This window comes from Callorhinus ursinus, unplaced genomic scaffold (genome assembly GCF_003265705.2).
Source record: "Callorhinus ursinus isolate GAN/ISIS: 27379988/994484 unplaced genomic scaffold, GSC_fseal_2.0 scaffold68, whole genome shotgun sequence".
Classification (NCBI taxonomy): Eukaryota; Metazoa; Chordata; class Mammalia; order Carnivora; family Otariidae; genus Callorhinus; species Callorhinus ursinus.
Window position 1 is genome coordinate 254,064 of NW_027397130.1, and position 27,879 is coordinate 281,942.

A 27,879-nucleotide genomic window follows, 5' to 3' on the forward strand; every position below is an offset into this window, starting at 1 on the left:
CTGCATGGAGCACTGGGTGTTATGAACAAACAATGAATCATGGAACACTGCACCAAAAACTAATGATGTAATATATGGTGATTAACATAACAATAAAAAATTTAAAAAAAAAAAGAAGGGCCTCCTCCGCGTCCCCTACGGCCGTGCCCGTGGTTGTGGCGGCGCCTGTGTGTCGTTGGTCGGGGTTCTCCGCTAACCCTCCGCCGGTGCATCAGTAACAGTGTCACTGTTAAGGCGCACGTGGTCCGCTTGCTAAGAGCCCTTCGGTTTTAGCTCCTGCCTCGGGCCCTGGTTTTGACGTGTGCGCTGCACTCGGGGGTGTTTTGTTTCGTTTCTTAGGGAGGGAGGGAGAGTCCTGAGCGGGCTCCAGGCGCAGCGTGGGCCCCGCGGCGGGCGCGGTACAGGCGCTGAGCCCCGGCGCCCTGTTGGCATCGTGGTTTTCGCCGACGTTCGTAAGCCGCAGAGTTCACCCTGCGAGACGTACAAGTCATTGTTTTTAGCGGGTTCGCAAAATTGTGCAGTTTCCCTTGGTTGCCTGTGCTTCGAGGGTCCTAGGAAACCGCTGCCTCACCCAAGGTCTCGGAGACTCACACTTGTGTTTCCTTCTACACGTTTTATAGGTTGAGGTCTTGTGTTTAGGTCTGTGATCCACTTTGCATTAATTTTGTATATTGTGTGGGGTAAGGGTACAACTTTATGCTATTGCGTGTGGATGTCCAGTTGTTCCTGGACTGTTTGTTGAAAGACTTCTCACCAAGTTGTCTTGGCAGCCTTGTTAAAAATTAGCTCATAAACGTGATGGGTTGATTTGGGACTCTCCATTCTGTTCCATCGATTTCTGTGTCTTTATGCCAGCACCACAGTGTCTTGATTACTGTAGCTTTGTGGTCAGGGTTGAAATTGGGAAGTGTGAGTCCTTCAACTTGCTCAAGGTGCTTTGGCTATTCTGGGCCCTCTGCCTTTCCATGGGAATTTCTTTAATTTATTTCAGAGATGTTTTATGATTTCCAGTGTAAAGTTTGCACTCTTGTTACATTCGTTCCTGAGTATCTTTTTCATGCTGTTGTAAATCACAGTGTTTTCTTAATTTCACTTTTGGATTGTTCATTACAAGTATACACAAATACAGTTGAGTTTTGTATGTGAATCTTGTATCCCGGAACTTTGCTGAACTCATTCATTAGTGCAAGGGTGTGTGTGTTTTTATTCCTTTGGGTTTTCTACTTACAGGATTGTGTCATCTGCAAATTGAGACCATTTTACTTCTTCATTTCCCAAGTATTATAAAATGCCTTTTATTTTTCTTATTTCCCAATTGTTCTGAGTAGAACTTGCAGCACAATGTTGAATAGAAGTGGTCAGAACATATATTCATGTTTTATTCCTGATCTTAGGAGAAAAGCATTTAGTGTCACACCATTTTAAGTATGATATCAGCTGTGGAGCTTTGCAAACTCCTAGGTTGACTGGTTTTGTCATGAAAAGGTGTTGGATTTTGTCAAATGCTTTTTCTGCATCTATTGAGATGATTATGTGGTTTCATCCTCTGTTCTATGAATATGGTGTATCACATCACCTGTGTTTTCATACATTGAACCAACCTTGCAATCCTGGCATAAATCCCACTTGGTCGTGGTGTAGAATCCTTTTTATATAATGATGGACTCAGTTCACTAGTTCTTTGTTGAAGATTTTTGCAACTATATTCATAAGGGATCTTGGTGTATAGTTTTGTGATATTTTCGACTGGCTTTGGTATCGGTAGTGCTGGTCTCACAGAATGAGTCAGGAAGTGTCCCTGCCATCTCGTTTTTTTGGAAGACTTTGTGAAGGATTGGTAAGAATTCGTTAAACATTGGATAGAATTCACTGGTGAGGCCCTCTGGACCGGGGCGTTTCTTTGTGGGAAGTTGTAGGTTTTTTTAAACTGCTCTTTCAATTCCTTGTTATAGATCTAGTCATAGTTTCTGTTTTTTCTTCAGTTTCAATGGTTTGTGTCTTTGGAGGAATCCATCCATTTCATCTAAGCTAACTTTTTATGCTGCTTCAATTTTTTCGTGTCAGAATTAAGAGCTGCGTGTTTTTGTTTTCATGTGAAACTTTACCGTCAGTCAAAAGCAGGGGGGCCTCCTTCTTGAACCCAGTCAGTGAGCATTCACCCAGGAACAGGACCCAGGTGGAGCCACTGCTTCTCGTGGCCCCTCTCCCCCCACATCTGTTGGCCTTGGGCACCAGATACTGTGGATCTGTCTGCAAAGTCCCTCAAACTCCTGTTCCTACAGAGAAGGGCAGATTCATCTGTCACTTTCTGAATTCTACTTCATGGAAAATAAATTGTAAGTTGTTTGTGACAAGCTGTCCTTTCCTGATAATTATGTTAGTGTCAATTGCTTCTAGGTTTTTACCTCCAATGGCCCAACTGTGATCATGCCCACCTGGTTCTGCTCTCGAGCATGGTTTTCCCATGTGGGCCCATTTGACGAGGGCGGACAGGTAAGTATGGGCCCCCTGTGGCTTCCAGCCCTGGTTTGTCTGCTCTGTCCCTGCCCCGCGGTGCGGCTCAGGCTGTCCAGCCCGCAGCCTCCACACTGGGCACGGCCATCACCGCTGCAGGGACAGCTACTCGGCCAACTGGAGCCAGGAGCTGTCACCCACTCTTGGCTTATTTAAATTCCTCTTGGTACTGAAGGTTTATATTTTGTTCTAGTGGTTATTTCTGTATTTGTCTCTTTATTTTTTTAAGATTTTATTTATTTGAGAGAGAACGTGTGAATGTGGGGAGGGGCAGAGGCAGAGGGACAAGCAGACCCCCGCTGAGCAGGGAGCCTGACGCGGGACTTGATCCCACGACCCTGAGATCATGACCTGAGCCAAAATCAAGAGTCAGACGTTAAACCAACTGAGCCACCCAGGTGCTCCCTTTCTGTTTCTTTTTTTAATTCAATCCACCCTCTGTTATTTTGGAGGTTTATTGAGGTGTAATTAATATACCATCCGTTTCATCTGTGAAAAGGTGCAGTTTGATGGGTTCTAGCGAATCCACAGGCACCACATCACCACAGTGTGATGCCAAGAGGGCCATGTGCCCGAGAGCAGCACACCTCGGCCAGCCGGGCCTGCACCCACCTGCCCCACCCTCCACGACTCCTTTGTGCATCCTGGCCTTCTGACTTGGGGGGGTTCCCCTCATGCTCTCAGGTGCTGGGAGGGTTCAGTTTTGATCTGTCTCATGGTTTGGGGTCTTCTGTGTTATGGGAGCATTTGGTTTTCTGCTTTCGTCTCACACCAGCTCCATCCAGATGAAGACTTTCTGCATCCCTGCATTTTCAGGGGTTCATGCGATCCACCCCCTCCTGCCACTGGAGCAAAGTGCAGTAGTTTTTCTGGGGTGCGTGGGGGCTGGCAGCCCGTTCTGTGCTTCCTTCTGTCCCACGAGATCGCAGTCCCTTACACACGTCTCAGAGGTGTACCTGCCCTGCCCACTACATCCCCACCCACAGGAGCATTCAGTGCACCCAGGAACCCCACCACCACCACCACCACCACCATGGGCTCAGCTACCCCAGCTTCCTTGGCTCCCCAGGCCGCGTCACCCCTGCCATCACGGCCTCTGTCCAGGGTTTTTGGCTGGCCAGAGGAGCCTGAGCTCTTGGTGAACACGTGCCCGCCTGGGAGCTCACCAGGCAGGAAGGAGTGAAAACCAAGGAACCGTGAGCAGAGGGCCAGTGGAACAGACCCCCCCACCTCGCCGGGAGCCGTGGTGCCCCAGTGCTGCCTCCAACTAAATTCTCACTTCTTGCCAGAAATAAGGAAACCCTGAGGGTGAGTTCTTCCGGGTCATCAGAAGAAAGAGCACCTTTTTCCTAAAGCTGTAAAGTGTGCAGAGTTAAAATTTGCTCTTTAAAGGTACCTTTGGGGCGCCCGGGTGGCTCAGTCAGTTAAGCGTCTGCCTTCGGCTCAGGTCATGATCTCAGGGTCCTGGGATCGAGTCTGCATCGGGCTCCCTGCTCGGCGGGAAGCCTGCTTCTCCCTCTCCATCTCCTCTGCTGCTCCCCGCCATGTACTCTGTCTCTCAAATAAATCTTTTGTAAAAATAAAGGTGCCTTTGAAAATGCAGAGAATTAGAAAAAAAATACAAATCACCTGTGACCCCATCACCACACAGCGGATCTGAGCTTCAGGCGTGGCTCCTTTGTGTTTATTTTACTGTGGACAGACTTTCGAAACAGTTGTGAAACTTGATTTTTAACATTTTACTATACATCTTTCATATTATCAGTCTTTGTAGAAACTAGTCCTTCAAGTCACGCACACTGATGCACTTGTCCGCCCCCATGTCGGGAACAAGAGCGTTCCTGACTTTCCCCACCATTAGCCAGACCGCTGTGGGATGTCGCAGGGTCTGCTCCCACGGCTTCCTTGAGCCTGCTCTGTCAGTCTGCTGGGCGCATGTGGGGTCTTTCAGACGCCGGCCCGGAGTCTGCCCTCGATAAAACCGAGCGTGTCTGAGATTCCTTGGCCAGGACTCCCAGGTCCGTGGTGGCTTTACAGAGCAAGCCAGGTGGACAGACGTGGGCACTAACTAGCATTTCGGGGCCAGCTTTGGGAACAGGAGCCGAGTCAGGAAGTGTACCCAGTCCAGTTGATTTCCAGTTGTGGCTCACCTTTCCAGCAGTGTCCAGCAGCTGCCCTCCTGTTCATCCAGTAGGGTGTTCTGGTGTACTGCCGACCCTCCTGAGACCTGGTGCAGGTGGCCAGTCTGGGGACGAGCTTGCCCAGTGCAGCTGGTAAGGTGGCATCTCCCCTGGGGGCTCCATCTCCCGAGGGCGCCCGGCCGCCAGGCTCTGCTGGGCCAGCTGTGCGACCTTCTTCTTGAGGAGATAAGCAAACCAGGCAGCAGCCCAGAGCCCTGGAGAGACAAAAGTTCAGTGCCATGGGCTTTACTGGAAGCAGTCGGCTCAGCTGTGGGACTGGCGCTAAACCAAACCAAATGCGGCCCTTGCGAGCTGGCCCGGAGGTGGGACAAGCTGCACAGTCAGGAAACCGGCCTTTGCCTGGGGCCACGTCTCCTGGTGACGTGGGTGACCAGGCCCCAGCATCGCTGGGCTCTGCTTACTGGTACACCTGTAGTACTGTGCTGTTGACAGCCAGGAAGGTGAGCAAGATCCAGACCCCTCCGCTCACCTGATTTTCCCTCTGAATTCAGGAAAGTCAAGGGAGCAGACCTGGTGTCTGGCTTCCAGCTTCCGTTGTCAAGGCTGAGCTTGGCCGCCCGACTGGCTAGCAGGAGGGTGGGGGCTGAGTTCTCACAAGCCAGGGAAACCCAGGAGAAAGCTCTCGAATCCCTGCAGAGCAGAGGCCCCGTCAGCGGGGAGGGCCATTTCTCAGGTTGGAGGCGTATGCGAGGGTGATGCCGGCGGCCTTGGTCTGCCCTGTCAGCCCCTGCTTTTCACCACCAGCACCTCCTTGTCTTGAGATGACCTCCTTGTCTGCATGCTCGGTGGCTGGGTGCGTGGGTCGCTCGCTGGAATGTCGCACATGAGGCTGGGCGTGACACCCCATCTCCAGTTGCCTGAATTAATGCACACGCGGGAAGCATCGGACACAGGTGTGTCTTCTGTCGTGGGCAGAAACATCAGCAATGGTTGACGTTCTTTTGTGCCCTGCAGGGTGTGCCCGAGGACCTGCTGTTCTTCTACAACCACCTCAGAAAGGGCGGTGGGGTCGTCCGCGTGGACCAGAGCCTCCTCCTGTACCGCTACCACCCAGACGCTGCCACGCACTCTGTCCTCGAGTACGCAGGCCCCAAGGCTCCAGACACGGTTTGGGGGCCAGTGAGGTGCCAAGATCGAGCATGAGGGGTCCAGGTCCAGGATCGAGGGTGTGGGGCTGGCCGAGGTCCGGGACGGAGAGTGCAGAGTTGCCGAGGTCTGAGCCGGGTCGGTGGGGCAGACACAGGTCACCTGGGTCAGGTCTCTACCACAAGGCAGGAAATCTGGGAGCGTGGCAGGTGCGGGTGTGCAGAGCCTGTGGCCTTCATGGGGGAAGCTGTCTCAGGGCCGTGGACAGGATTCCCAGGATGAAGGCTGTATGTCTGTTCGCTTTTCTACAGCGAGGTAGGCCTCACATGCAGATGTGCCTTTGAAGTCTTGCTCTCCACTGCTGTGAGGTACGCCGGGTGCGCATCTGACTTGGTTACTGGTGCCTCAGTGTGCCCTCTCCATCCCCACCAAGGGGGCCTGCCCGCTCCCTCTCTCCCTCCTCTGCCACTTGCCCAGCCCCCAGGTCCCCAGTAGCCGGTGTGCACTTGGAGCGCACGGCTGGGGCGGCAGGTGTGGAACACGGAGGCAGGGGTGTGTTCTTATTTCTTCAGCTTGAACTGTGTGCATGTCGCGTGTTTCTTACCATTACAAACGTGTGACCCCTTGGTGCCTTGCGGTTGTAACACTGCTCACTTTTGGGAACGGGAAGGAAGGGTGCACATTCATCTTCCGGAGGTGGGGTTGGCTGTGTTTCCCTGGAGGGCGTGAGACCCCTCAGGAGGTTGTGGCTTCTCAGCTGGGCAGCCTCTGTTTGGGGAGGTCTGACGTCCACCTACACTGAGAGGCGGGGTGCCGGTTTGTGCGACGTCATTGGGGGTCCCCAGATTGACTCAGTAGGTCCTTGGACATTTGCATGTGTGTTGAAATTCAGCTGCTTTGTTTTCCAGCTTTCAGCCAAAGAACTTGATTTTGGTTATTTACTGTTAAATCTGAACTTTTATACAGTAGCTTTATGGAGCATCATTGTTTGGGGTTTGTTGTCATGAAGCTGACTCAGTGCGAGTGTGATTTGCACCACGGGGTAAAGGCCCCGTCACAGGAGGACAAAGCAGTCCCAGATGTGTGCGTGTACATCTCATCAGCCTCCAAGTGCGTGAACAAAACCAGACAGAAGTAGACAAATTACAAATTACCTCCACAATTACAGTTGGAGGTTTTCAAGCCCATCTCAGTGTCTGAGAGAAGCAGCGGGATTCTGCAAGGTGCAGAGGACTGGAATTAACCCCTTGACCTGACCGGCATTTACAGAACATGACACTCAGCTGCAGAATACATTCCTTTAAGGTGCAAGACAGACAATTCTGAATACATTTCAAATGATTAAAATCATCAAAGTATGTTTTATAACCACATAGAATTAAATTAGAAGTCATTAACACATCTTAAAAATCTAAAATATTTGGAAATTAAGCAACCAAGGGAAAAAAATCACAAAGGAAATAAAAAAAATTTAACATGAAATTAAAATGGTATGTCAAAATTTGTGGACTTCACTAAAGCACACAATCTACACACTTGCAATGAACAACTAAAAATAGCAGTTAAGAAACGTATGATGGCGTCAAAAATAAAATACTTGTGGGTAAATGTGACAAGGTGCGTATGTCCTCTGGAAACTACAAGAAAGTGCAGAGGGAAATTAAAGAAAACCCGTAACAGGGAGTGAGGGACGCCACCTTCATGGGTTGGAAGATTTGGTGACTTTGATACCAGTTCTCCCCAAACTGAGCTGTGGACCGAACTTCTTTGCAGAAATTGATAACCTGATTCTTAAATTCACGTGGAAAATTAAAGGACCCAGAATAGCCTCAACAACCTTGAAAAGAGTAAACTTTGAGGACTCACAGTTCCCAGGAAACACAGCAAAAGCATCAAGAGAGACCAGGGAAATGGAGAATCCAGAAATACATTGAAAATTGTACGATAGGTTGATTTTCAACAGTCTCCAAAGGCATTTAGTGGAAAAGGAAGATACTCTCAACAAGTGGAACCACTGGGTACCCACGTGCCATCTGGAAACGCTCGTTCTAGTTGGGTCTTTGATACAAACCTAGAAACGACTGGAATAGAAAGCTTCTGGAGGGAAACGGAACACCTTCACAACTTTGTGGTCAGCAAAAACTTACCAGCAAGGACGTGAGAATTGTTAACCATTGAAAAAGTGATAAAGTGGACTTTATCAAAATTAAAAACATTTGTTCATAAAAAGACACCATTAAGAACATGAGTGGCACACTGCAGACTGAAGGGATATTCACAATCCATGTGTCTGAAGGAGAACCAAGGAAGAGGCACGTAAGGAACCCCAACAACAAAGACAATGTCATAAAAATAGGCAAATACTTCATAACACATTTCACGAAACAATATGTAATATGCAAATAATATAAACCCACCACACACCCAGCAGGAGGGCTAAAATTAATATCTGCCAATTCCAAATGGTGGCAAGGGTGTGGATCTAACAGAATGGTCACACACTGTTCCCAGGACTTAAATGGTACATCCCTCTCTGGAAAACTGGCACTTTTTTATTAAATTAATACCCCCGTGACCTCGCAATTCCGTGTCTAGGTGTTTAATGCATGAGAAGTGAAAACATTCAACGTATCACTATTAATATTGCCAAGAACTGGGAGCCACCCAAGTGTCCATCAAGTGAATGGAGGTTGTGATGGAATGCTGCTCAGCATTGAGAGAGGGGTGAATGCCAAAGCAGTTTGCTTCCTAAAGAAGCAAGGCACACGGGCATGCATGTTGTGGGATTCCGCTCACACGAAGCACTCCAACAGGCGGGATTCGTCTCTGCCGCTCGTGAGGACAACTAGTCCATAGAGGAATTCCAGCAAGTGTGCGCTCATAGAAAATTAGAACCCGTGTTGGCTGATAGAACCAGAGAGAAATTAGATCTGTGAGGTGTGGGACTTCGGGGATCTCCTCTGTCATCATCATCATGAATGTTCCTGTCTGTGTGTTCTCATGTTAGATTCTTTGGAGACAAATTGAAGGGATCTCTTTGTAGGAAGTGGTGGTGGCCCGTGCTGTGGCAGAAGCCTGTGTGTCCAGGAAGGACCAGGCCACAGGCAACTGGGCTTTGTCCCCACAAGTCTGCATCTTGTTTGCATGGGATCAGTCTCTTTTATGTTGAGCGGTTTCTTTCTTTTTTGCAGTGTGAGGCTTTGCCACCCACAACACAAAAGAAGTGATCTCATGTAGTTTCTGTATTGGATTAAAATCTTTGTGCTGTGAGTGGCAAAACCTCACAGAGTAATGAGCTTTAATTATACCTTCAGGCTTGTTGAGAATTGAATTTCTTCAAACTCTCTGCCCAGAAGCCCTCCTGTGAAAGCACTCCCTGGTTGTTGTTCTTTCTGTTTTAAACCAAGAATGGTCAGCATTTACATCATTCATTACAAAATACTTAAGACATCCAGAGACAGAGACACCGAGGACTGAAGTCCTGCGCCCGGCTGCCTTTCCCAGCCCCTCAGCAAGGCCAGCGCCGTCTGGGGTGTGTGCGGTGTCTCCCTGAACAATATGCATTACCTGTTTAAAAACGTTATGTCCATGGTAGCATTCTGCCTTTCTCCCCGAAAACTGCTTTTCTGTTCAGCCTCACGGTTGCCCCTTCATGTGTGACCTCAGGGTGCCACCTGTCTCCAGGCCACCTCCTCCCAAGGCCTTTCTGCCGTCCTGCTTGCGGAGCAGGGCTGACTCCAGCCTGGCCGGCACACCCCCCATTCTGCCTCGGGGGCCACGGCCACCAGGGGGCCGGGGGACCAGGGCACAGGGCCCACATCTGTGGGCTTGGGGAAACCGCTCCACTCGCCACAGCCCCTGCTGGGGAGACACTGCTGCCCTGCAGCAAGTAAGCAGACTATCGAGGAGTCTTCCTGATTGGGTCAGAACTTAAAAGCACCGGGAAAGATGGCATTCCTGAGCAGGAACAGGACCGGCAGCAGGAAGGGCTTCGCGGCCCACAAAGCAGGTGTGTTTGTGGCCATTTCTAAATTATGTCGGCTCATCACCTACCAGTGTCTTCAGAGCAGGCCCTGCACCCCCCCAGCGGGCGCCTGAGCTCCTGGGGTCTGGACTGGGGCCCATCTTTCCCTTGGTCTCGTCCACAGACACCTCGAGACATTGTGACGGGCATTTCCTTCAGTCTGCACCTCACACCGAGGAGCACGGACTGTTTAAACAGAAGGAATTACTCGAAAGGTGGCACGACCCTGTGCTGACAGAACTCCATCAGGGCTGGGGACAGGAGAAGCCGCCGCTGCTGAGCTGCGTGTGGCACACATCCCCCGGGGCGCACCCCACACAGTGCTTCCTGACACAGGCTGTCCAAGCACGTCCTCCGCTTGAAAGGCGAAAACCGTTAGCAGTGACTGTCTGAAGCTCCCTGTCCCTTCCTTGTCCTCAGGATTTCCCATTTACCAGAACTCACGTGCACGATCCCTGGTCCTTTGTCCTTAAACTTCTTCCACTTCTCGGGTGTTGCCAGAGCTGCGCGCGCCTGGCCATGGGCTGGAGTGTCTGGAGCTCGTGGGATGCTCTGGAAGCGCTAATGGCCAGGATCGGGGAGCTACTCGCCCGCCAGCCCCGGTGCGCCCGCGGCCCAGCTGTCAGAACACCTGGCGGTCTGGGCAGCTTCTGCAGGAAGCGGAGCCGTGAGACGGCTCACCTGAGCTCACCTGACATCGGGGTGGCTGCATCCCCCTCAGGCTCCCCGGAGTCTGTGCCTGGCGTCCCTCCAGGCCCCTGAGTACGTGGACGTGAGGACAGCACACCCTAGGGCCCACGTGGGGCTGTGAGGGTGGGTGAGGCAGTGCGGCCGAGGTTCGTTTGTTCAGTCCCTCCTTCATTTATCCAGCCAGTGCCTCCTGAGCTCTGGAGAGAGGAGGTCCCCAGAACATGCCCTGCTGTGCCCAGGGCTGGGTGGGGAGGAAGGTCTGGGCGCAGCTAGAGGCCCTGCCCACCTGGTTCACCCGCCCCATCCCCCCCAGGACCACCATCTGGACCCACCGTGTCCGCTTCCTGGAAGAACGGGTCCTGCCGCACTGGGCAGCTTTCACCATCTGGAACGCGGGCAGGCAGGGCCGCCGGCTTTACCGCAGCCTGGCAGCTGGGACACGACGCAAGGTGGGCCCCCCTCCATCCCGCCCAGCAGCTCTGCCCCCCGGGGTCCCCCGTCCCTGAGGCTGGTGTCCTGTGCCCCCGCCCCCAGGTGGTTGCCTTCTGTGACGTGGACGAGAACAAGATCAGGAAGGGCTTCTATTGCCACGAGGACTCTCAGGTGTGTGGGACCCAGGACCCCGGGAGGGCCTTGGTCCCACATGGGTTGCTCACACCACCCCTAGCTCTGTCCCCGGGGACACAGAGGGGCCACTGCCCAGAACCTTGCTCCTTGGGAAGGCCGCCTGTGCCTGGACAGCTGCCAGGCCCAGAAGCAGTGGCCCCCATCTCCTAGGGGTCTCGGGCCCCAGAGTGGCCTGTGTCCCCGCCTGGCCCAGGTCTGTGTGTCTGCCGTGCACCTTGGAGCTGGGCAGGGGTAAGGGGCTGGTCCAGCTGCCCTGTCAGCACGTGCGGGCCCAGCACGGCAGGGCGTCCCGTGAGACTAGCACGGACCCCAGCCCACAACACCTCCTGTTTCTCAGGAAAGGCCTAAGCCTCGGGTTCCAATCCTGCACTTCCGAGCTGCCCGGCCACCCTTCGTCATCTGCGTGAAGCTGGTAAGTGTCAGCCACGGCCGTGGCAGGGGTCACACAACCGTGTGGCTGGTACAGGCCCCTAATTGTGGGATCGCGGACGTCTGACATGCAGCCAGACATCCATACCCTTGGTTTGGGCCACCTGTCTTGAGCTGCACACTACGGCGGGAGGCTGCCCAGGTGTTAGAAGAAGCCACCATGGTGCCCTCAAAAAATGGGCTGCATTTCTGTAAGAGCAACATTTTTTGGAAACTTGCTAAGTGCCAAACCTGGGGCACATTCTGGGGGCTCATCAGATGCTCCGGCAGAGACGAGGGGCTGTGGGCAGTAAAAGCGTCGCAGAGAAGCACCTCTGACCAAGCACCACAGCCTCCGCCCCCAGGGCCGTCCAGAGACTTTCCCCCCATATCCTTGCCTTTTCCCTTGAGGTCACAGGGGCATGGGTGCCGGGCTGTGCTGCACCCGCTTCTCAGCTTCCCATTGGGGTCACACGGCACGAGGCCTGGGGCACAAGGCTGGTCTGCTTTGCCCGTGTCAGGCTGGCCTGTGTGCCCAGATGACTGAATTCCTCATTTCCGGCCTGGCGACGGGGCACGGCTGTGACGTTCCTGTGACTTTGGAGCAGATGTGAAGGGTCTCGGAAGGTGCCCTCCACACACACGTCCTCGTGAGGCCACGCGAGGGCTCGTCCCAGCCTGTCCCGCTGGACAAGGGCTCAGATGGGTGGTGCCCTTGGGCACCTCTGGCCTTGTAATTTCCAGGAGCTCTGCACACTCTGGTGCCAGTTGTTCCTCGGTTGGAGTGGCAAATATTTTTTCCCACATGAGACTTGCTTTTTCACAGGTTCTTCCAGAAAAAGTTTTTTTTAAGATTGATTTATTTGAGAGAGAGAGTGAGCACAAGCAGGGGGAGGGGCAGAGGGAGAAGCAGGCTTCCCGCTGAGCAGGGAGCCCGATGCGGGACTCGATCCCAGGACCCTGGGACCATGACCTGAGCTGAAGGCAGGTGCTTAACGCCTGAGCCCCCCAGGCGCCCCAGATAAAGTTACTTTCAATGCAGCGGCATTCATCAACCTTTTCCTTACAACGAACACTTTTAGTGTCCTGTTTAGGAAATCATTCTTCATGGTCAGAAAGACATTCTCGTGTATACACACTCCTACAAATGTAAAGTGTCTTCTTTTACTTTGGGGTCCCAACTGCGGGGGCCAGTTTGGCTCAGCCCTGCCCCAGTGGGTCCCCCAGAGGGGATGGTGGCCGACGGGTGGCAAGGGCCCTGTGCTTGCTGCTGGGGGCTGTGGGGGAAACACGCAGGTGGAGACACACGCGGCCACTTCACCAGCTTCCAACCGTGAGATTGGGCTGGAACCTCAGTCACCAGACACCGGAAGCCTTCATGGAGGCGGCAGCTTTTGCAGCAGGGAGGCAGTCTGTCACCATCAGGGAGGAGACCGCAGGACACGCCTGCCCGCCACTGTGTCCAGCCTTGGGCTCAGGGACGTAGGGCTGCACGCAGCAGGACTAGAACAAACCTGTGAAGGGAGGCAGGGAGGGGAGCATCCCTCTTCATTGGTGGCTGGTTAAGACCCCAACCTCTTTGGCACTGACTGGACTTTACTGAGCTGCCCACCGTGTCTGTGCAGGGGGCCAGGCAGGACAGTGCCCCCACAGAGGGCGACCCCGCCAGGCTCTGACCCCAGAACGCGGACATTGGTTGGGCAGGGGCAGTGGCCCGAGAAGGGCCCCAGGCGGGGCAGGAGGCGCAGCTTCGAGAGGCTGGACTCTGCCCTTTGCTATGGGGCCACTTTGGGGAAGCCCCCCAACTGTGGGAGAGCAGGGGTGAGCACAGGCTGTCCGGGCTGGCCGTGAGGCAGACTCATTCGGGGCCCCTGGGCCAGGGCCGGGCCCGCGATCCAGCCCCATGGAACGGGGAGAGTGTCGTCGCAGGCTGCTCAGCTGGTGGGGGTTCATTCCACAGCAGCAGGTGACCAACTTCTAAGGCCAAGGTGGCGAAACTGTCAGCAAAGAACAAGCCCGCTGGGCAGTTAGAGCAGTGCAGCCTGGAGCGTTCATGTGTAGCTCCGTGTGAACGTGTGCCTGGGAGAGGACGTGCGGGGTCACAGGGTAACCACATTTTGGGAACCGCCAGTTTTCCACAATGGTTGCACCATTTTACGCTCCCACCCGCCGCACGAGGGCACCAGCGTCTCCACGCGTAGTCACTCGAGGTGATGATGTTGCGTTTCCCTAACACCCAGCGATGCAGGGGTCCTTTCATCTGCTTGTTGGCCGTGTGGGTATCGTCTTTGGAGAAATGTCTGTGCAGGTTCTTTGCCCTTTTATCTGGGTTTTGTCTTATGAAGCCATAACAGTTCTTTGTATGTTCTAGACGCGGTACAAACACCTCCCGTTCTGCATGTTCTCTTTTTACTTTCTTGATGGGGTCCTTTGACGTACAAAAGTACTTAATTTTGATTAAGTCCAATTTATCTGGTTTTAACTTGGGTGACGTCACCCTGAAGTTGTGTTCTGCTTGAACCATCACATAATAAATTACCATGAGCTAGCCTCATACAATACACACTTTTTTAGGTTTTTAAATTTAGAGAGCGCACACATGGTGGGGGCAGGGGGAGAGAATCTCAGGCTCCCCGCTGAGCAGGGAGCCCTACACGCGGCTCAGTCTCATGACCCTGAGATCATGGCCTGAGCCGAAACCAAGAGGACTCTTAACCGACTGAGCCACCCAGGCAGGCCACCATTTCTTACCTCGCAGTTGCTGTGGTTCAGCAATCCAGACGCCACAGGCGAGGCCTCAGGGCCCCTCATGAAGCTGCTGGTGAGGTGCTTAGCCATGACGCAGTTGCATGGGGAGGCTCGCCTTGAGCAGGGTCTGCCTCCGTGTTGTCATGGCAGTTGGCCGAAGCCGGACCCTTAGGGTTTTGGACCAAGGGTCTTAGTGCTTCCCTGGATGTTCCTCGCCATGTGGCCCCCACTACGTGGCAGCATATTCTCTCGAAGCCGGCAAGGGGCAGGGTCTGCTAGCGAGACAGAAGACATGATGATGTGTCACCAATTCACGCAAGTGGCCTCCCACCCCTTCCTTGGCTGTGTGCAGTGGCCAGTCCCATCTGCACTCCAGGGGAGGGGGTGACACGGACCCACCTGTCTACCTCTCTGCAGCATGTGCCCACCTGACTGGGTTTTCTAGCATGAAAGCAGTTTCCTAAAAGGAACAAGCCTGTTTAAGGCCAAGATAAGCACGGTTCCAAGTTCCCAGGGAAACTGGACAATAACTAGGAGGCCACATGGAAAATTTAATTTAAAATGAAAATTTAAGTTCTGTACAAATTATACATAATTTATCAGAGGAGAGGAGCTCAGTTAAGGGTCTATTTCTCTGGGACCAAAAACTGCCGGGAACTAGAAGCCCTGCCCCCAGTGCAAACCCTTCCTGGAGGGCAGGCTTTGGGTGGGAAGTGAGCTTCCTTTCCCGTCACCCACTGTATCCTCGGAGAGGTGCCTAGAGGCACAAACATAAGTGTTTGCATGGTTTTTTAAACCAATGGCAGCATAGTATACGTATCTTTTCTGTATTTTGCTTTTTTTTTTTTTACATAATACATTTTGTCCATTATTCCATATAAACCCACTGGTGTCATCTGACTCTGCTGTCGTCTTTTAATTGAGCAGGAAGCATTCATCGTGTCCCTGTGTGGCGTGTCCCCCTGCAGCGTGTCCCCCTGCGGCGTGTCCCCCTGCGGCGTGTCCCCGTGCGGCGTGTCCCCCTGCGGCGTGTCCCCCTGCGGCGTGTCCCCGTGCGGCGTGTCCCCCTGCGGCGTGTCCCCGTGCGGCGTGTCCCCCTGCGGCGTGTCCCCCTGCGGCGTGTCCCCATGCCTATAAGCGAGGGGCAGGAAGGGGTCTGTTGACACTTCGAGTCTGGGTCCAGGCCCCTGCAAAGGGAGGCAGGGGTGTCATGGGGGCCCCAGGACGAGGCACAAAGAGCAAAGCTGGTGTGCCCAGGACAGATGGGTGAAGCAGAGCTGCCCGTGGGGCTCATTTCCTTCCCTTAGTCCGTCAGCTACCTTTTGCAGGGAGGCACCAAGCTTGAGCTGGGGGGTGTGTATGCCTCAGGGGACCTCCCCACCCCTCCCTCCCTCCCTTCCATTGATGCCCAGCAGGACATTGTGGCCCACTTCTCACAGGGTCCCCACCCGCCCCCCATCTCCAGCCCCTCTCAACAGAGAAGTTCATTGTGGACCACCTGACAGGTAGCCACAGGCGACTCCACCCCAGGCCCCCTTGGGAGGGCCTCTGGGGGTCCCAGGGCGGGCTGGGGGAGGCTTGGATCAAGCCAGACATGCTGTTCCTCCCACAGGACCTCACCGGGGGTGCATTTGAAAACAACCTGAGGTCACTGCACCTGCAGGAAGGCCGGGACTTCCTTCACTTCAGCTGACGGGCCCAGGGCAGCTGCCCCCAGGTACGTGGGATTGAGGGTGCTAAGGAGGGGTGGCTCATGGCCCTGAGGGGGAACATGCGAGGTGGGAGGTGTACCAGATGCCCAGCAAACCCCCTTCCTTATGGGGCTGGCCCTTCACCTGCAGGGCATGTGTGTGAGTGTGTTTTTAACCAGGACATGGTTTACATGCAGCAAAAGGCAGAGCTGTGAGCCCACAGCCTGAGGGGCGTGTGTCCCTGACCGTGTGTGCAGCGCGTACACTTCCCTGCCCCTGGGGGCACCACCACTGCCCAGCACGTGGCGTCTCTCGCGCCAGGAGGTCGTTAGCTCACGCTCCTGACAGACACCTCTGCCACGAGGACAACAGCTGCTGGGTGCTCAGGTCCCGCCGTGGTGGACGTTTGATTCTGTCGATGTTGGGCAAACCCGGGGCCCAGTTTCTGGGTCTGACTTGGTTCATGATGTGGAAATACAGACCGGCGACTGAGAACAGAGGCTGTGTGCTCTGAGCTGGCAGGACAGGCATCAGCTGGTCCCATGAGGATGGCAGAAGCTTGAGGGCGTGGGAAAGGGGGCTCCGGTGGCCCAGTGCCGTTCTCACGGTTGGTCAGGGGAACATGTCTGGTCCCCTCTGGTGGGTCCCCAGTTGCGGGAGGGGTGAGTCAGGGAAGCCGGCAGTTACCGACAGTGTCCTGGCTGTTTCGGACCGCTGGCTACAGGGTTACTGCTTGCCTTCCTGAACTGGCCGCTGAGGGCTGTGGGCAGGGTGTCGTGTTTGTGGGCGTTCTGGCACCTTGAGTCTCCCAGGCCTGGGAACCCCAGTGCTCAACCCGGCCAAGAGCAAACGCCATCAGCCGTGAGCAACCACGGGTGACATGGAGCCAGCTCCCCTTTGCCTGTCTCGGGACCCAAACAACAAGACCACTGATACTGTGTCATTAGGGACTTGTTCCGGATGCAGGGGTGACGGTGCTGGCAGGAACCCTGTGGTAAGGGCTCGAACGAACAAGGCAAGGATCCCGAGTGGGCTCCAGCAACCCAGAGCGGCCTCATGGTGGGGCTCGCGGGAGTCAGAATGAGAAGCCAGGTCTGCGTTCCAAGTAAAAGTGCAGGAGGAGCTGCTCCGAGGCAGGAGGACCCGGCATCCTGCTTCAGCACTCAGCGTCTCTCACAAGCACCTTTGTTTTTATACTGAATACTTCCTGCCACTCTTGTCCGTTTTTCAGATCCTGCTTGCTTTAAACACTGTTCATCCTGTGTACCTGCTACTTGCTCCTGTTTGCTCAGCATACCCCCCCCTGCACTGGAGCTGCTCAGCCAGGACCATTTCCCACCCACACTTCATTCACCAGAGCAGTGTCTCCCAGTAGGGCTGAACCCGGCCCCAAAAATCTAGCAACATCTGGCGGTAGTTTTGTTGTGCGAGTGTGGAAGAGGCTTTGCTACTAGCATCTGGGATGTTGCTGAAGACTAGTTCAGTCCAGCGGCGCCTAAGCGGTACCGTCGGTTGAACGTCCCGACTCTTGGCTTCAGCTCAGGTCATGATCTCTGGATGGTGAAATTGAGCCCCACATCGGGCTCCGTGCTCAGCATGGAGTCTACTTGAGATTCTCTCTCCCTCTGCCCCTCCCCCTCCAAAAAAACCCAGAATTATTCAGCCCCAAGTGCCAGCAGTGCTAAGGCTAAAAACCTAGCTATGCATTCGAGGCCTGTGTCATCTGGATGTGACTCTTTCTTCGGTGATGGTTTTCCCACGTTCGCGGTTCTGCCACGGGGACCGTTCCTTTCCCTCGCACAGCGGGAGGCCCCTGCGGTTAGGGGCTGGGCAGCGCTGCAGCCGCGTGTGTGGGGTGTGCTCCTACCCCTGCGAGGGGTCTGTGGGCTCCAGCATCTGGGAACGAGCCCCGTGACTCTCTGTACACACCAAATTCTTTCTGCGGTCTCTTCTATTTTTCCGGATAATTTCTTCAGCTGTGTCTAGTTGGTTGTTTAAATCCATTCAGGGAGCTTTTCCCCCCCAATCTCTTAATACTCTATAGCACTTTCTAAAACAAATTTGTGGCTGATATTACCAACATCTCAGTCTTTTGGTGTCTGCTTCCATTGTCTTGCTAGTGATTCCGTTTGTGTATTTTGTGACCTTTCTGGAGCGTGGGTTTGGGTTCTTTCCATTCTGTGCAGAGAGATGAGCCTGCACACTTCCAGAGAGGTTTCTGCCTCTTCTGCCCACTCCCTGGGAGCACCACTGGTTGGGGCGGCAGTTTGAGCACATTTTCCGGGTTAGTTTTGAGAACTGCACAGGTTCCTCCAGGCGGACCTCCAGGAGACTCCTTCTCCCACCCAGCTCCAGGGGAGACGGTGACGGGGTGCTGTCCCCTCATTTTCATCCGTGCTACTGCTGAGGGTGCAGCCACCCGGGGTCCCAGCTCCACGTGGGTCTTCTGTCCTACCCCCACACTGCCACTGAAATGAGACTTCCCTCCGTGTCTCAGGCTTGACAGACACGGATGCTCAGGACCCAGTGCCTGCTCACGGGGAGGTTCGGTTTTGTGTCTGGCATGTGGCTGTGTGTGCACGTGGCCCCTCCCAGCTCCCCGTGCACTTTCTGTTCCAGGCACCCTGGCTTCTTGCTCCTCCTCAAACTCACCAAGCTCTTTTCTTTCTGGAGCCACAAGGTGCACGGCTCCTCCACGGCAGCCCCACACGCTGCCCACTGCATGCTGCTCCCGGGCACTGGTTGTGCTAACAGGTCTGCTTCTGGCTACACTCTAAGCTGTGAGTGTGTGGGGCTCCTCTCTCCTAGATCTACCACCTGGGCCTGGGGGCCCTCCGGAAACTGCAGCTGCGACCTGGTCAGAGCGAGAGTGACCAACAGGAGCTGACGTGGCTGAGGGCGAGCAGAGGCGCGGGGCCATGTGCAGCCAGCGGGTCAGGTGGTTTCACTCGGGCTGCAATCTGGCCAGTGGTGGCGAGGGACAGCTGTGCAGTACAGTGTTGGGTCTGTGGTGAGCTCGCCCAGCTCCAGGTTTCCAAAAGGGCTTCTCTTTGGAGTCTTGTGGATTTTTAGTATTTATTTAAGATTTTCTTTATTTATTTGACAGAGCGAGAGAGGGAACACAGGCAGGGGGAGTGGGAGAGGGAGAAGCAGGCTTCCCGCTGAGCAGGGAGCCCAACGCGGGGCTCGATCCCAGGACCCTGGGATCACAACCTGAGCCGAAGGCAGATGCCCAACAACTGAGCCACCTAGGCACACCTGAATCTTGTGGATTTTTTAAAAGACACTAAAAACAGTTCATTGTATTGCTTCTCAGAAGCGGCTTGCTTGGCTTTCTGTAGCTGAGGTCCAGACACTGCTCTGCGGGTACCATCCCCCCCTCAGTCCTCTGGGACCCTGGTGTGTGACCCCCACCAGCTGAGGGATCTCTGACTAGTCTTCCATCTAAAATGGAGAGCTGCCTACTTATTTTTGAGAGGCAAGCATGTTTTAAGGTTTGAATAAAATACAAGTTAATCCACAAAGTTAACACCAGACTTTCTTTTTCAGGGGGGTCTGAGAGGTGTAGCCCACGGAAGGTAAACGCTCCCACAAGTCAGCAGCTTAGCCCAGGCAAGAAAACCACTCCCTGTGAAGGAAGCAGCAACCAGGGTCTGCCAGGACCCATCGGCTCCCTCGGCCCCCACTGCCACACACACCCGTGGGGGCAGCTCATTCCCCAGCCCAGACACTGTCCGTCCTCGGTTCATGGCCCCGACCACAGCACAGCCACCACCTTCGCCTCAGATGTGGGTGGCAGCACCCGTGATGCCACGTCCAGGCCAGCATGAGACAGCGTACAAGGCGTGGCCATGTGAGCCCTGAGGTGGTGAACCTTCGTGCACATCAGCCTCACTGGCCTTTAGGTTAGGTCTGCTCTGGGCAATTAGAAAGAGGCACTTTTTCAGGAACAAAGGAATCAACTGGGGAACTTCCCCACATGGCACCAGAGAACCCGGTATCCTAGAAGTACACTTTGGCGGGTTGTCCGCCCATGGCAGATGCTGGTGTAGCCACACACCTACCTCTCTGTCAGGTTCCTAACTAGCTACCCCGAGCCTCTCCTGTGGGGTTACAGCCCATCTCAGGCAGGATTCTTTGGTTACACAAAACTGCGAGCGGTTGGTAACCACATGCAATGCCCACGTGCACTGGGCATGACAACGGAGAAGGGGACGGGAGAGGAGGAACTTGGCACCTGGGCCTGGCCACCCGGGGCCACCCCCTGCACCCCCCCCATCAGTGTCAGACACAGAGACACAGAACTGCTTAGGACATGATTTTATAGATGGGGGTTCCCAGGGACATGAAGACAAAAGCACCAACACCCCAGGACACGTGTGAGGAACAGCCACTGCTGTGGTGACGATCTCCAGGTCCCTCAGCGCCGTGTCCAGGTGTCTCGTGCTGACCATCATCGGGCTCCTCCCCTCTGCTGGGTGAGCAGGGGGCCTCAGCGGGTGCCAGGCTGTGGGGGACACAGCACAAGGTCAGTACCGCCCCCCCCCGAGCCCCGTGGCCGACACGACCTGGGTAGCAGTGGGGAGATCCCCGGTACTCTGCCCCCCGTTTTCATCTACCTGTGTGTCAGATTTTCCTGATAAAAGCATAAATGGCACATTTAGTTGGAAAGCCAATGTTGTGCTTGGCCTGCCGTCCCCACCCCTCACGGTGCCAACGGGGGGCCTGAGAGAAGACAGGCACCACGTGGCACCAGAGGGAGCAGGAAAACCATCCCAGAAATAACAGCGTGATTCCAGGTGCCCAGAGGATGAAAGACTGAAAAGCTGACAGGACACAGGAAAGAGGCTGCTCGGCAGGCTGGCAGGGGGTCACGTGCTGGGACGGCGGCTGGTGCCACCCTCCCTTCACACCGCCGGGCTCCCACGGTCCTCACTGGCAGACCGGCAGGAAAACGGTGAGATCAGACAAGAATCAAGGATGGCAGCCATCAACCCAACTGAATCGTAATCACACGTTACATAGAAGGACACAAAATACTCCAACGAGTTGAGATAACTGAAGTAGATTAAAAACAGATTAAGACCTAATTATCATTTACAAGCGATCTGCCTAAATGTAAGAAAACACAGAGGAAAACGTGTCAACGACAACCAAAAATCCAGTGTGGCCGCATTACCATCAGACAAAGCAGACCTGAGGGCACAGAGCATTCTTACAGGCAGAGTATTTCCAAGTGACTGCAAGGTCGCTTGCAATGTACCGCAATGCCGAGACGTCAGAACGAGGAGCGGGCAGGCAGGTTTGGGAAGCCTGAGGGCATTCGGGCAACAGCTGCATGTTCACAGCCTCATCCGTGGAACCCCCCCAACGCTGTACTGGACAAATGCAGACTTTGCCTGGAGCAGAGGCTGCTGGAGCTCACCACAGAGCGGAAGGCACGCCTAAGTGCCGACTCGACAAGCTGCCGGAGGCGGTGTGAGCTAGCAGGAGGGCAAGACTCTGGGGGTGCCATCTTGGGGGGAGCCCGCAGGTTCACCTGGTCATAAACCTGGTCATAAACCTGGAAAGCCCCCTGCACTCTGGCAGGTGACTGCTGTGAGTCGCACCCGGGCGTCTCCAGCACGAGGGTCTCCTCTCCGGGGGACAGACCTGAGCCCATGGTACCTGCAGGGGGACGGCGGGGAGCCCACCAAGGCTGAGGTTTGCTCAGATGACTGCAAACTGCCCCACATCCTGCCACCTCTCCTGCAGGACTCCAGGGTCTCAGCCATGGGTCCGCTCTCACAGAGCACCTAGACACCAATCCTCGGAGGGGGACAGTGCAGGGACGCAACGTGCTGGGGAAGTTCAAAGGTCTAGAGGCTGCCGCAGTACCAAACACACAGGGGCCCCTGCCGGACAGACAGACCTTCACAGACCTGAGCCCCACTTGCCTCAGTTCCTGTTACCGGCACAACGTGTCTGGCTTTCAAGAAAAACTTACAAAACGTGCTAAGAGGCAAGAAAAAGCAGTTGGGGAAGATGGTACCAAGATCAAAACCAGACTTAGACGTGCAGAGTTGGAATGACCAGATGGGGTGTAAAACAACTATCATTAATGTGCCAGGAGCTCTGCCACCAAGGACAGACGGGCAGTGAAAGCAGAAGTGGAAAGTCTAAGAAAGAATCAAAGGAAATGCCAGAAATCAGACACACAGTAACAGAAATGAAGACTAGACGTCGTCAGGGAGAGAATCCATCAACCTGAAGACTGGTCAACAGAAACTTCCCAAATTGAAATGCCAAGAGAGAAAAGAATGGAAAAACGAATAGAATTCCAGGAGCTGTGGGACAGCTACAGAACAGTGTGGCATCCCTTCTCCAAAATCCATAAAGCACAAGGCGCTCCTGTGTGCTCAAGGCTGCAAGCCTCAGCATCACAGACATCTGTCCTTGCCAGGTGGACCCACAGGCTCCAAGCCACCCTCAGCCGAATGCCTGGCTGGTTCCGTGGTGCAAACTGATGAGACTGTTCTGCAGAGGTTTCTGAAACCCTAAGAGCCAAGAGTCAAGATGGTCTTAGAAAAATAAAACTGGAGACGGACTCACGTGAGCACGACAACATCCCACGAGACCCTCCTGTGTCCGGCTTACAGACAGAGGTCATGGAGGACAGAGGACCCCAGAGGAGAGCCCCACGTGTGGCCCAACTTTAGCCACGGTGACACTGGCCAGAATGGAGGTGCATGGACTGCGCACGGAAGACACACCTGCTGGCCTTTCCCCAGCACCACATGCAAACGCCAGTCCAGAGTGGCCTCAAATCTAAATGTAGGAGGCGAAACAATAAAGCTTTAAGACACACCGAGGAGACACAACCTTAGAATCGGTAAAGACCTTAAACAGGCCCATGAAACAATAGGGAAGAAAGGCTAAGTTGGAACCTATGAAACCTAGGGATGAGAAAGCTGCCCCCAGAGGGGGAGATCCTGCAGATGCAAGTCCAGAGCCCATATGCATCAGACAGCCCAGAAAAAGCACAGAAGGGGACGCACACGCCAACAACCACAACAACGCACAGCACATGCAACGCAAGCACGTTCTGGAACCTGCCCGCCAGCACCTGAGGCAGCAACCCTCCAGCCCAGCAGCAGCCCGTGCCGCCAGCAGCCAGCCCAGGAGGCTCCACCCTTGAGCCAGGTGCTCGTCCCTCGTGTGCACAAAGCTGGACAAGGCTCACTTCTGCATGGATGTTCTTGCTCGGTAAAAGCTCAGAAGCAGTCAGGGTCCAACCCAGGTCCAGGGGAATACGGCCAGCGAGGCAGGATCAGGAGCGCCGTGGGGCCGAGGAACCGCCTCTGAGCCCAGCATTCACGGAACATGCGGGTGTGCCCTACACTTGAGCTCCACCACAGCCTGAGTCCACCCTGATCCCCTGCAAAGCACACACGCAAGAGCCTACAATCTCCCAACAGCCACGCAGAACCTGGAAGGACAGCTTGGGGCCCTGCGAGCTCAGAAAACTGCATCTACTGTGCACACACCAACACCGTGGAAAAGACTGACACCTCACTGGGCAGCCCCAGAGACTCTGGGGGTGACAAAGTCCCCAGACAGGACAAGTGTCTGGGGGGGGGTGGTGATGGTGGAAACCAGACAGCAGCACCGAGGACCTCATGTGAGAGGAGCGAGCTCGGTCACTGCCAACTCCACTGAGGGCTGGCAGCACAGGACGGCCACCTGCCAGGCAGAGGGCCTGTCCTGGATGTCGTGCCCACAGGACACACCTGACACGTGCCTGGTGGGGACAAGGCAGGCAGGAGCCTATGAGGAGGAGCTGGCAAAGCACACGAGGGTCCGGCAGGGTGGGGAAACACCAGCCGGTCAGTACAACCCAGAACGTTCCAGACTCGAGCTCAGAATGGTGGCTCGTGTGGGAAGGGCCCCCGGGTCTCACAGGGCCAAGGGCCGTGCGGTTACCTTGGGGACCAGCTGAGGTCTGGGCACACCAAGGAGGTCACACAGGCGGTTCCGCTGGACTCTCACGAGCGGGAGCTCTGCGTCCCTGGGGAAGAGAGGGCAAGAGCAGCTTTAGCAGCGGGGACGGTTGGTTTGCAGTTAAGCCTGTCACGAGCCATAAACTCTCAGGCAACTGTGCGCTGGGTGCACAGAACCCCAGCATCTTAGTTTTCGGGGAGGGGGGGGACCAGGGAAAACAGCACCAGGCAAACCCTCGCTCGGGTGTGGGTGATGCACAGCCCTTGCTCCTGGCACCCTTATGGGGAAACTATGGAGGAGAGCCCCCAAGAGGGGGCGCCCCACAGGGAGGCGTGGTCCCAGACAGGTGGCCCCCAGACTTCCAGAAATGCCGAGACTCAAGAAAGGTGGGGTAGGTGGGTTTTTAAAGTTTTACTTGACCCCCTGAAAGCTGTTTATCACTTTCATAAAAATAAAGATGAAATTATTTTTTTCTTTTAGAATAAAAAAATAATTATTGTAAAATCCTTTGGAATTTCCCTCAACAGAAAGCTCCTGGGTTGTGGGGAAAGAGCCCTGTGTGCCCCACGTGGGGAGGAAGGAGCAACGGGGTGCTTCAGCACCAGGCCCCCCTTCCAGGCTGTTTTAGAATCGCATCTGCAAGGTGCCTGTGCGTTCGTGAAGTTGACCACATGGCCGCGCGCTCCGCAGGAAGAACCACAACTCTCTCCACAGACGCCAAAGAGAGCGGGCCCTGGGGAATGGGGTCGGGTCAGCAGGCCAGTGCTCAAAGAGCGAGGGCACCCATGTTTTCTGTTCTGGAGCTTTCATGAGCAGCTCCCGCAAAGACGTTCACTGAACTCCCTCATCCCCGAGATAAATGTCTCCCTGAGAACCCTGAGGAAGCCCTGGAACCAAAGGCCCTTTTCTGTCCACACCCCAGCCAGGGAGCTGGGCCCTGAGGCTCTGTGCACAGCTCAGCCCTCTTAGGAACATCACAATCTCGAGGGAAACGCACACAAACACATTATGCGTGTCCTCACCTGCTGATGTGAGCGCAAGGACCCTAACAGAGCCCAGTCCACCATCGGCACAAAGGCCCCTTAACACTGGTGCCTCCAGGGGCCACCACCTGACCTCTCCAAGATGGGTGGGGAGGGGAGGGGAGGGGAGGGGTCGCCTTGTAGGGGTGCACCCGCAGCTGAGCGTGTGCCCGGACTGTAGCTGGTATCCCCCATATGTCTACTGGGACTCGTTACCCAGTGTGCCCCCAGGCTATACCCTCCTGCTCCCAGACATGCTGCCCGTGTGCCCTCCATTAGCCCCGGCCCCCATTCCTCACACGTCTTCAACCCTCTGCCGTCCCAACGCATCAGGTCTGAAAGCCAGCAGACACTACAGGACACTGCACCGGAGACAAGTCTGGGGCCCAGCTCTGCCTTGAGGGACCCAGGAGAAGCCAATGGCCCTGGGTGCCCCAGGAAGGAACTGGATGTTGGGGACAGGGGGCACCTGTTCCACCCTTCCTGATGTTCCACCACGGCCTCCCGCCACGGCCACCATGTAAGCGCGTCCCCACAGACGGTAAACGGCCTCCTGTACCACTCCCTTCTTGGCACTCCTGACGCTGCCATTCAGGGGCAGGGGAGTCATCCCTGAAGTGACCCCATCAGCACCGAGAGCCCGCGATGTTACTAGTCAACGAAAGGAGCCCAATGAGAAATAATCAGTGGTCAGAACCACCCACCTCTGCACTTTGAACATCTTCCCACCTGAACAGGAGGCGCCCCCTCCCCGCCCTGTGTCCAGGGGGCCTGCCCAGCCCCTTGGGTATCAGCGGGGACCTGTGGGCAGACACAAGGTCACCACCGCCTCAGAGCAGAGGCGTCGAGGGCCAGGACCCGTGCTTTCCCTGTCGCTTCAGAGGGTTTGTGGGGGAGGCCTCGGGGACAGGAAGGGAGGTCTGGACATCCCCAAGCACTGAGATGCCGCCCCTAACCCGGCAGGAAGACGGGAAGGGGCCTCGCACTCACCAGGCCGTGGTGCCCAGCACAGTCATGACCTCATCAAGGACGTCCTCACCCATGATGTCACCGTAGGTGAGCAGCATCTCGTACACCTGGCTAGCCGTGGTCTTCCGGATCTGGGCAGGATGGAGCACGTCAGCAGGCGGGAAAGGCCCATGAGAACCCAGAGTGATGGGACCCTGACCAGGGAGCCGACCCTGGGTCCCAATGGAACCCGAGACCTGCGTGGGCACCATGCAGGCTGTTAAAAGGAGGTGACCTGGGATCCTGGCTCAGGAAACCCTGGCCACAGCTGCACAGGCGACCCTGCAGGCTGCTGCCCCCAGGGCAGCCTCATCAGGGAGAAGCCAGGCCACCTTGCTCTGACTAAAATGCCTCATGGAAAACCTGCCCCTCATCAGGGAAACTGTCTCACCCGCTTTCTTCCCTAGCTGCCCACTGGCAACTCCGCTCATGGGGCGGGATGGTCTCAGAACCCCCGGGGCCCACCCCAGGGTTACTCCGCAGGCTGGGCAGCCTAAGAACCTGCGTTTCTGCTGGGGGGTTGCTGCAGCCGGGTCCAGGCCGGACCCCACTTTGAGAGCCAATGTGTTAGGTATAAACGTCACTTGTACCTTTTAGGAAAATCACACATTTGGATTATTTGAAGTGTTTTTTTAGCCAGTGGAAAATGGAATTTGCAGGACAGCTGACCTGGGCAGGTGGTGTGTGAGTGAGGGTGTGAGGGTCCTCGCACAGGGCCCCCTCGCACACCCTGCAGAGGTCAGGGCCGCAGCGCCACCACAGAAGGGCCCTGGAGCGGTGGCGCGAACACTCACCACAGGGAACGGGTGGCAGAGCAGAAGGCACAGCTGCAGGAGCACCTTCCTCCTCACGTTGCCCGGGAACTGCACCATCCCACAGAACCTGCAACAACACCGACCTCCAGCTTCGGTGGGAGAACCAGGTCCACTTCTGTGAAAACCTGCCGCATGTGAGGACGCTCCCCAAAACGAGGCACAGCCCCTCCCGGGAGGCCGTCAGGACTGACCCCGGCGACAGACACAGGCTGTTCTCCACAGACGTCAGAGCACCAACTCCAGACACACTGAGACGAAGATGAAGTCCGAGTCTCTGCCTCCCGACCACCCTTCCTTTTACCATCACAGCGGGGAACTCGGAACTTACACCGCAACGCTAGACCGCAGTTTCTGCACGTCCTTGGACTTCTTGATTTCCTCCTTACAAAGCGCAAGCAGCTTCACACTGAAGGGGTGGCTAAAAGGGAAGCACACGATGCCAGAGATGAGCTTTCAGCGAGCAGGTGCCGCCCGGACATGCTGTGGCATCCGGTGACGGCACTGCCACCAGATGATCAGAGGGCCTTGTCCCCCAGGGGTACCACACAGCCACATTAACTGGCTCCTTTGCCAGTGCCTGTCCCCGGCATGCACCTCCCCACCCTCACCAACCAGAGGGGCACCCAGATAACCCGTCCCCGGTAAGTCCAGCAAGTGCAGGCTCAGCCTGGGATCAAAGGAAGGGATGACCAGCTTGTAACCAGGCCCAGCTCCTGGGTCCAAGGAGAACCCAGGAGCGGCCGGAGCATGGACACACGCCCCCCTCCACTCTGCACAGCTGAGGATGACACGGGGCCAGGCCAGCAAGGCTCCCAACGACACAGACACGGTCCTCCTCTCCAAGCCACTGCTAGGGGTTCCACTGCCCCCGCTCCCTCTTCCTTGTCCTCAGGGAAAGTGGCCCTTGGTCTCTCTCCACCTGCTGGCGCCCCCGCCCACCTCCTCCAGACCCCTGTCACCCAGAGCTGTGGGTATGCACCTCCAGCCCCCTCCCCTCTGCAGCTGTCTCCCCACAGCTCACTGACATGCTTGTTGGGAACCGAGTGACCAACACGTCCTCCACCT

General features: G+C 55.4%; 2 protein-coding genes across 18 annotated transcripts in view; one reads left to right on the forward strand and one right to left on the reverse strand.

Annotated features, from left to right (window-relative positions):
* The window catches only part of B3GNTL1 (UDP-GlcNAc:betaGal beta-1,3-N-acetylglucosaminyltransferase like 1), a 117,951-nt gene that overhangs the window by 79,283 nt on the left and 10,789 nt on the right, over positions 1-27,879 (forward strand). For 7 of the 14 annotated variants that reach the window (XM_073886121.1, XM_025859688.2, XM_073886127.1 and 4 more), the window contains 7 exons: positions 2,398-2,493; positions 5,670-5,794; positions 10,829-10,964; positions 11,050-11,118; positions 11,480-11,554; positions 15,911-16,015; positions 18,798-19,518. In XM_073886121.1, the coding sequence (XP_073742222.1) occupies positions 2,398-2,493; positions 5,670-5,794; positions 10,829-10,964; positions 11,050-11,118; positions 11,480-11,554; positions 15,911-15,991 (582 nt within the window). In that variant the 3' untranslated portion in view covers positions 15,992-16,015; positions 18,798-19,518. Of the gene's footprint in view, positions 1-144; positions 244-280; positions 302-323; positions 504-2,397; positions 2,494-5,669; positions 5,795-6,112; positions 6,846-10,828; positions 10,965-11,049; positions 11,119-11,479; positions 11,555-15,910; positions 16,016-17,220; positions 18,675-18,797; positions 19,519-19,538; positions 20,150-27,879 lie in introns of those variants that run through there. The other 7 variants (XM_073886129.1, XM_073886128.1, XM_073886130.1 and 4 more) reach the window with 7 other exon arrangements.
* Positions 20,295-27,879, reverse strand: part of TBCD (tubulin folding cofactor D) — a 158,211-nt gene continuing 150,626 nt past the window's right edge. For 3 of the 4 annotated variants that reach the window (XM_025859685.2, XM_025859681.2, XM_073886120.1), the window contains 5 exons: positions 27,143-27,232; positions 26,794-26,881; positions 25,982-26,091; positions 23,952-24,036; positions 20,295-20,496 (listed from right to left, as the gene is read on the reverse strand). In XM_025859685.2, coding sequence (XP_025715470.1) covers positions 20,482-20,496; positions 23,952-24,036; positions 25,982-26,091; positions 26,794-26,881; positions 27,143-27,232 — 388 coding nt within the window. In that variant the 3' untranslated portion in view covers positions 20,295-20,481. Of the gene's footprint in view, positions 20,497-22,656; positions 24,037-25,981; positions 26,092-26,793; positions 26,882-27,142; positions 27,233-27,879 lie in introns of those variants that run through there. The other variant, XM_073886119.1, reaches the window with a different exon arrangement.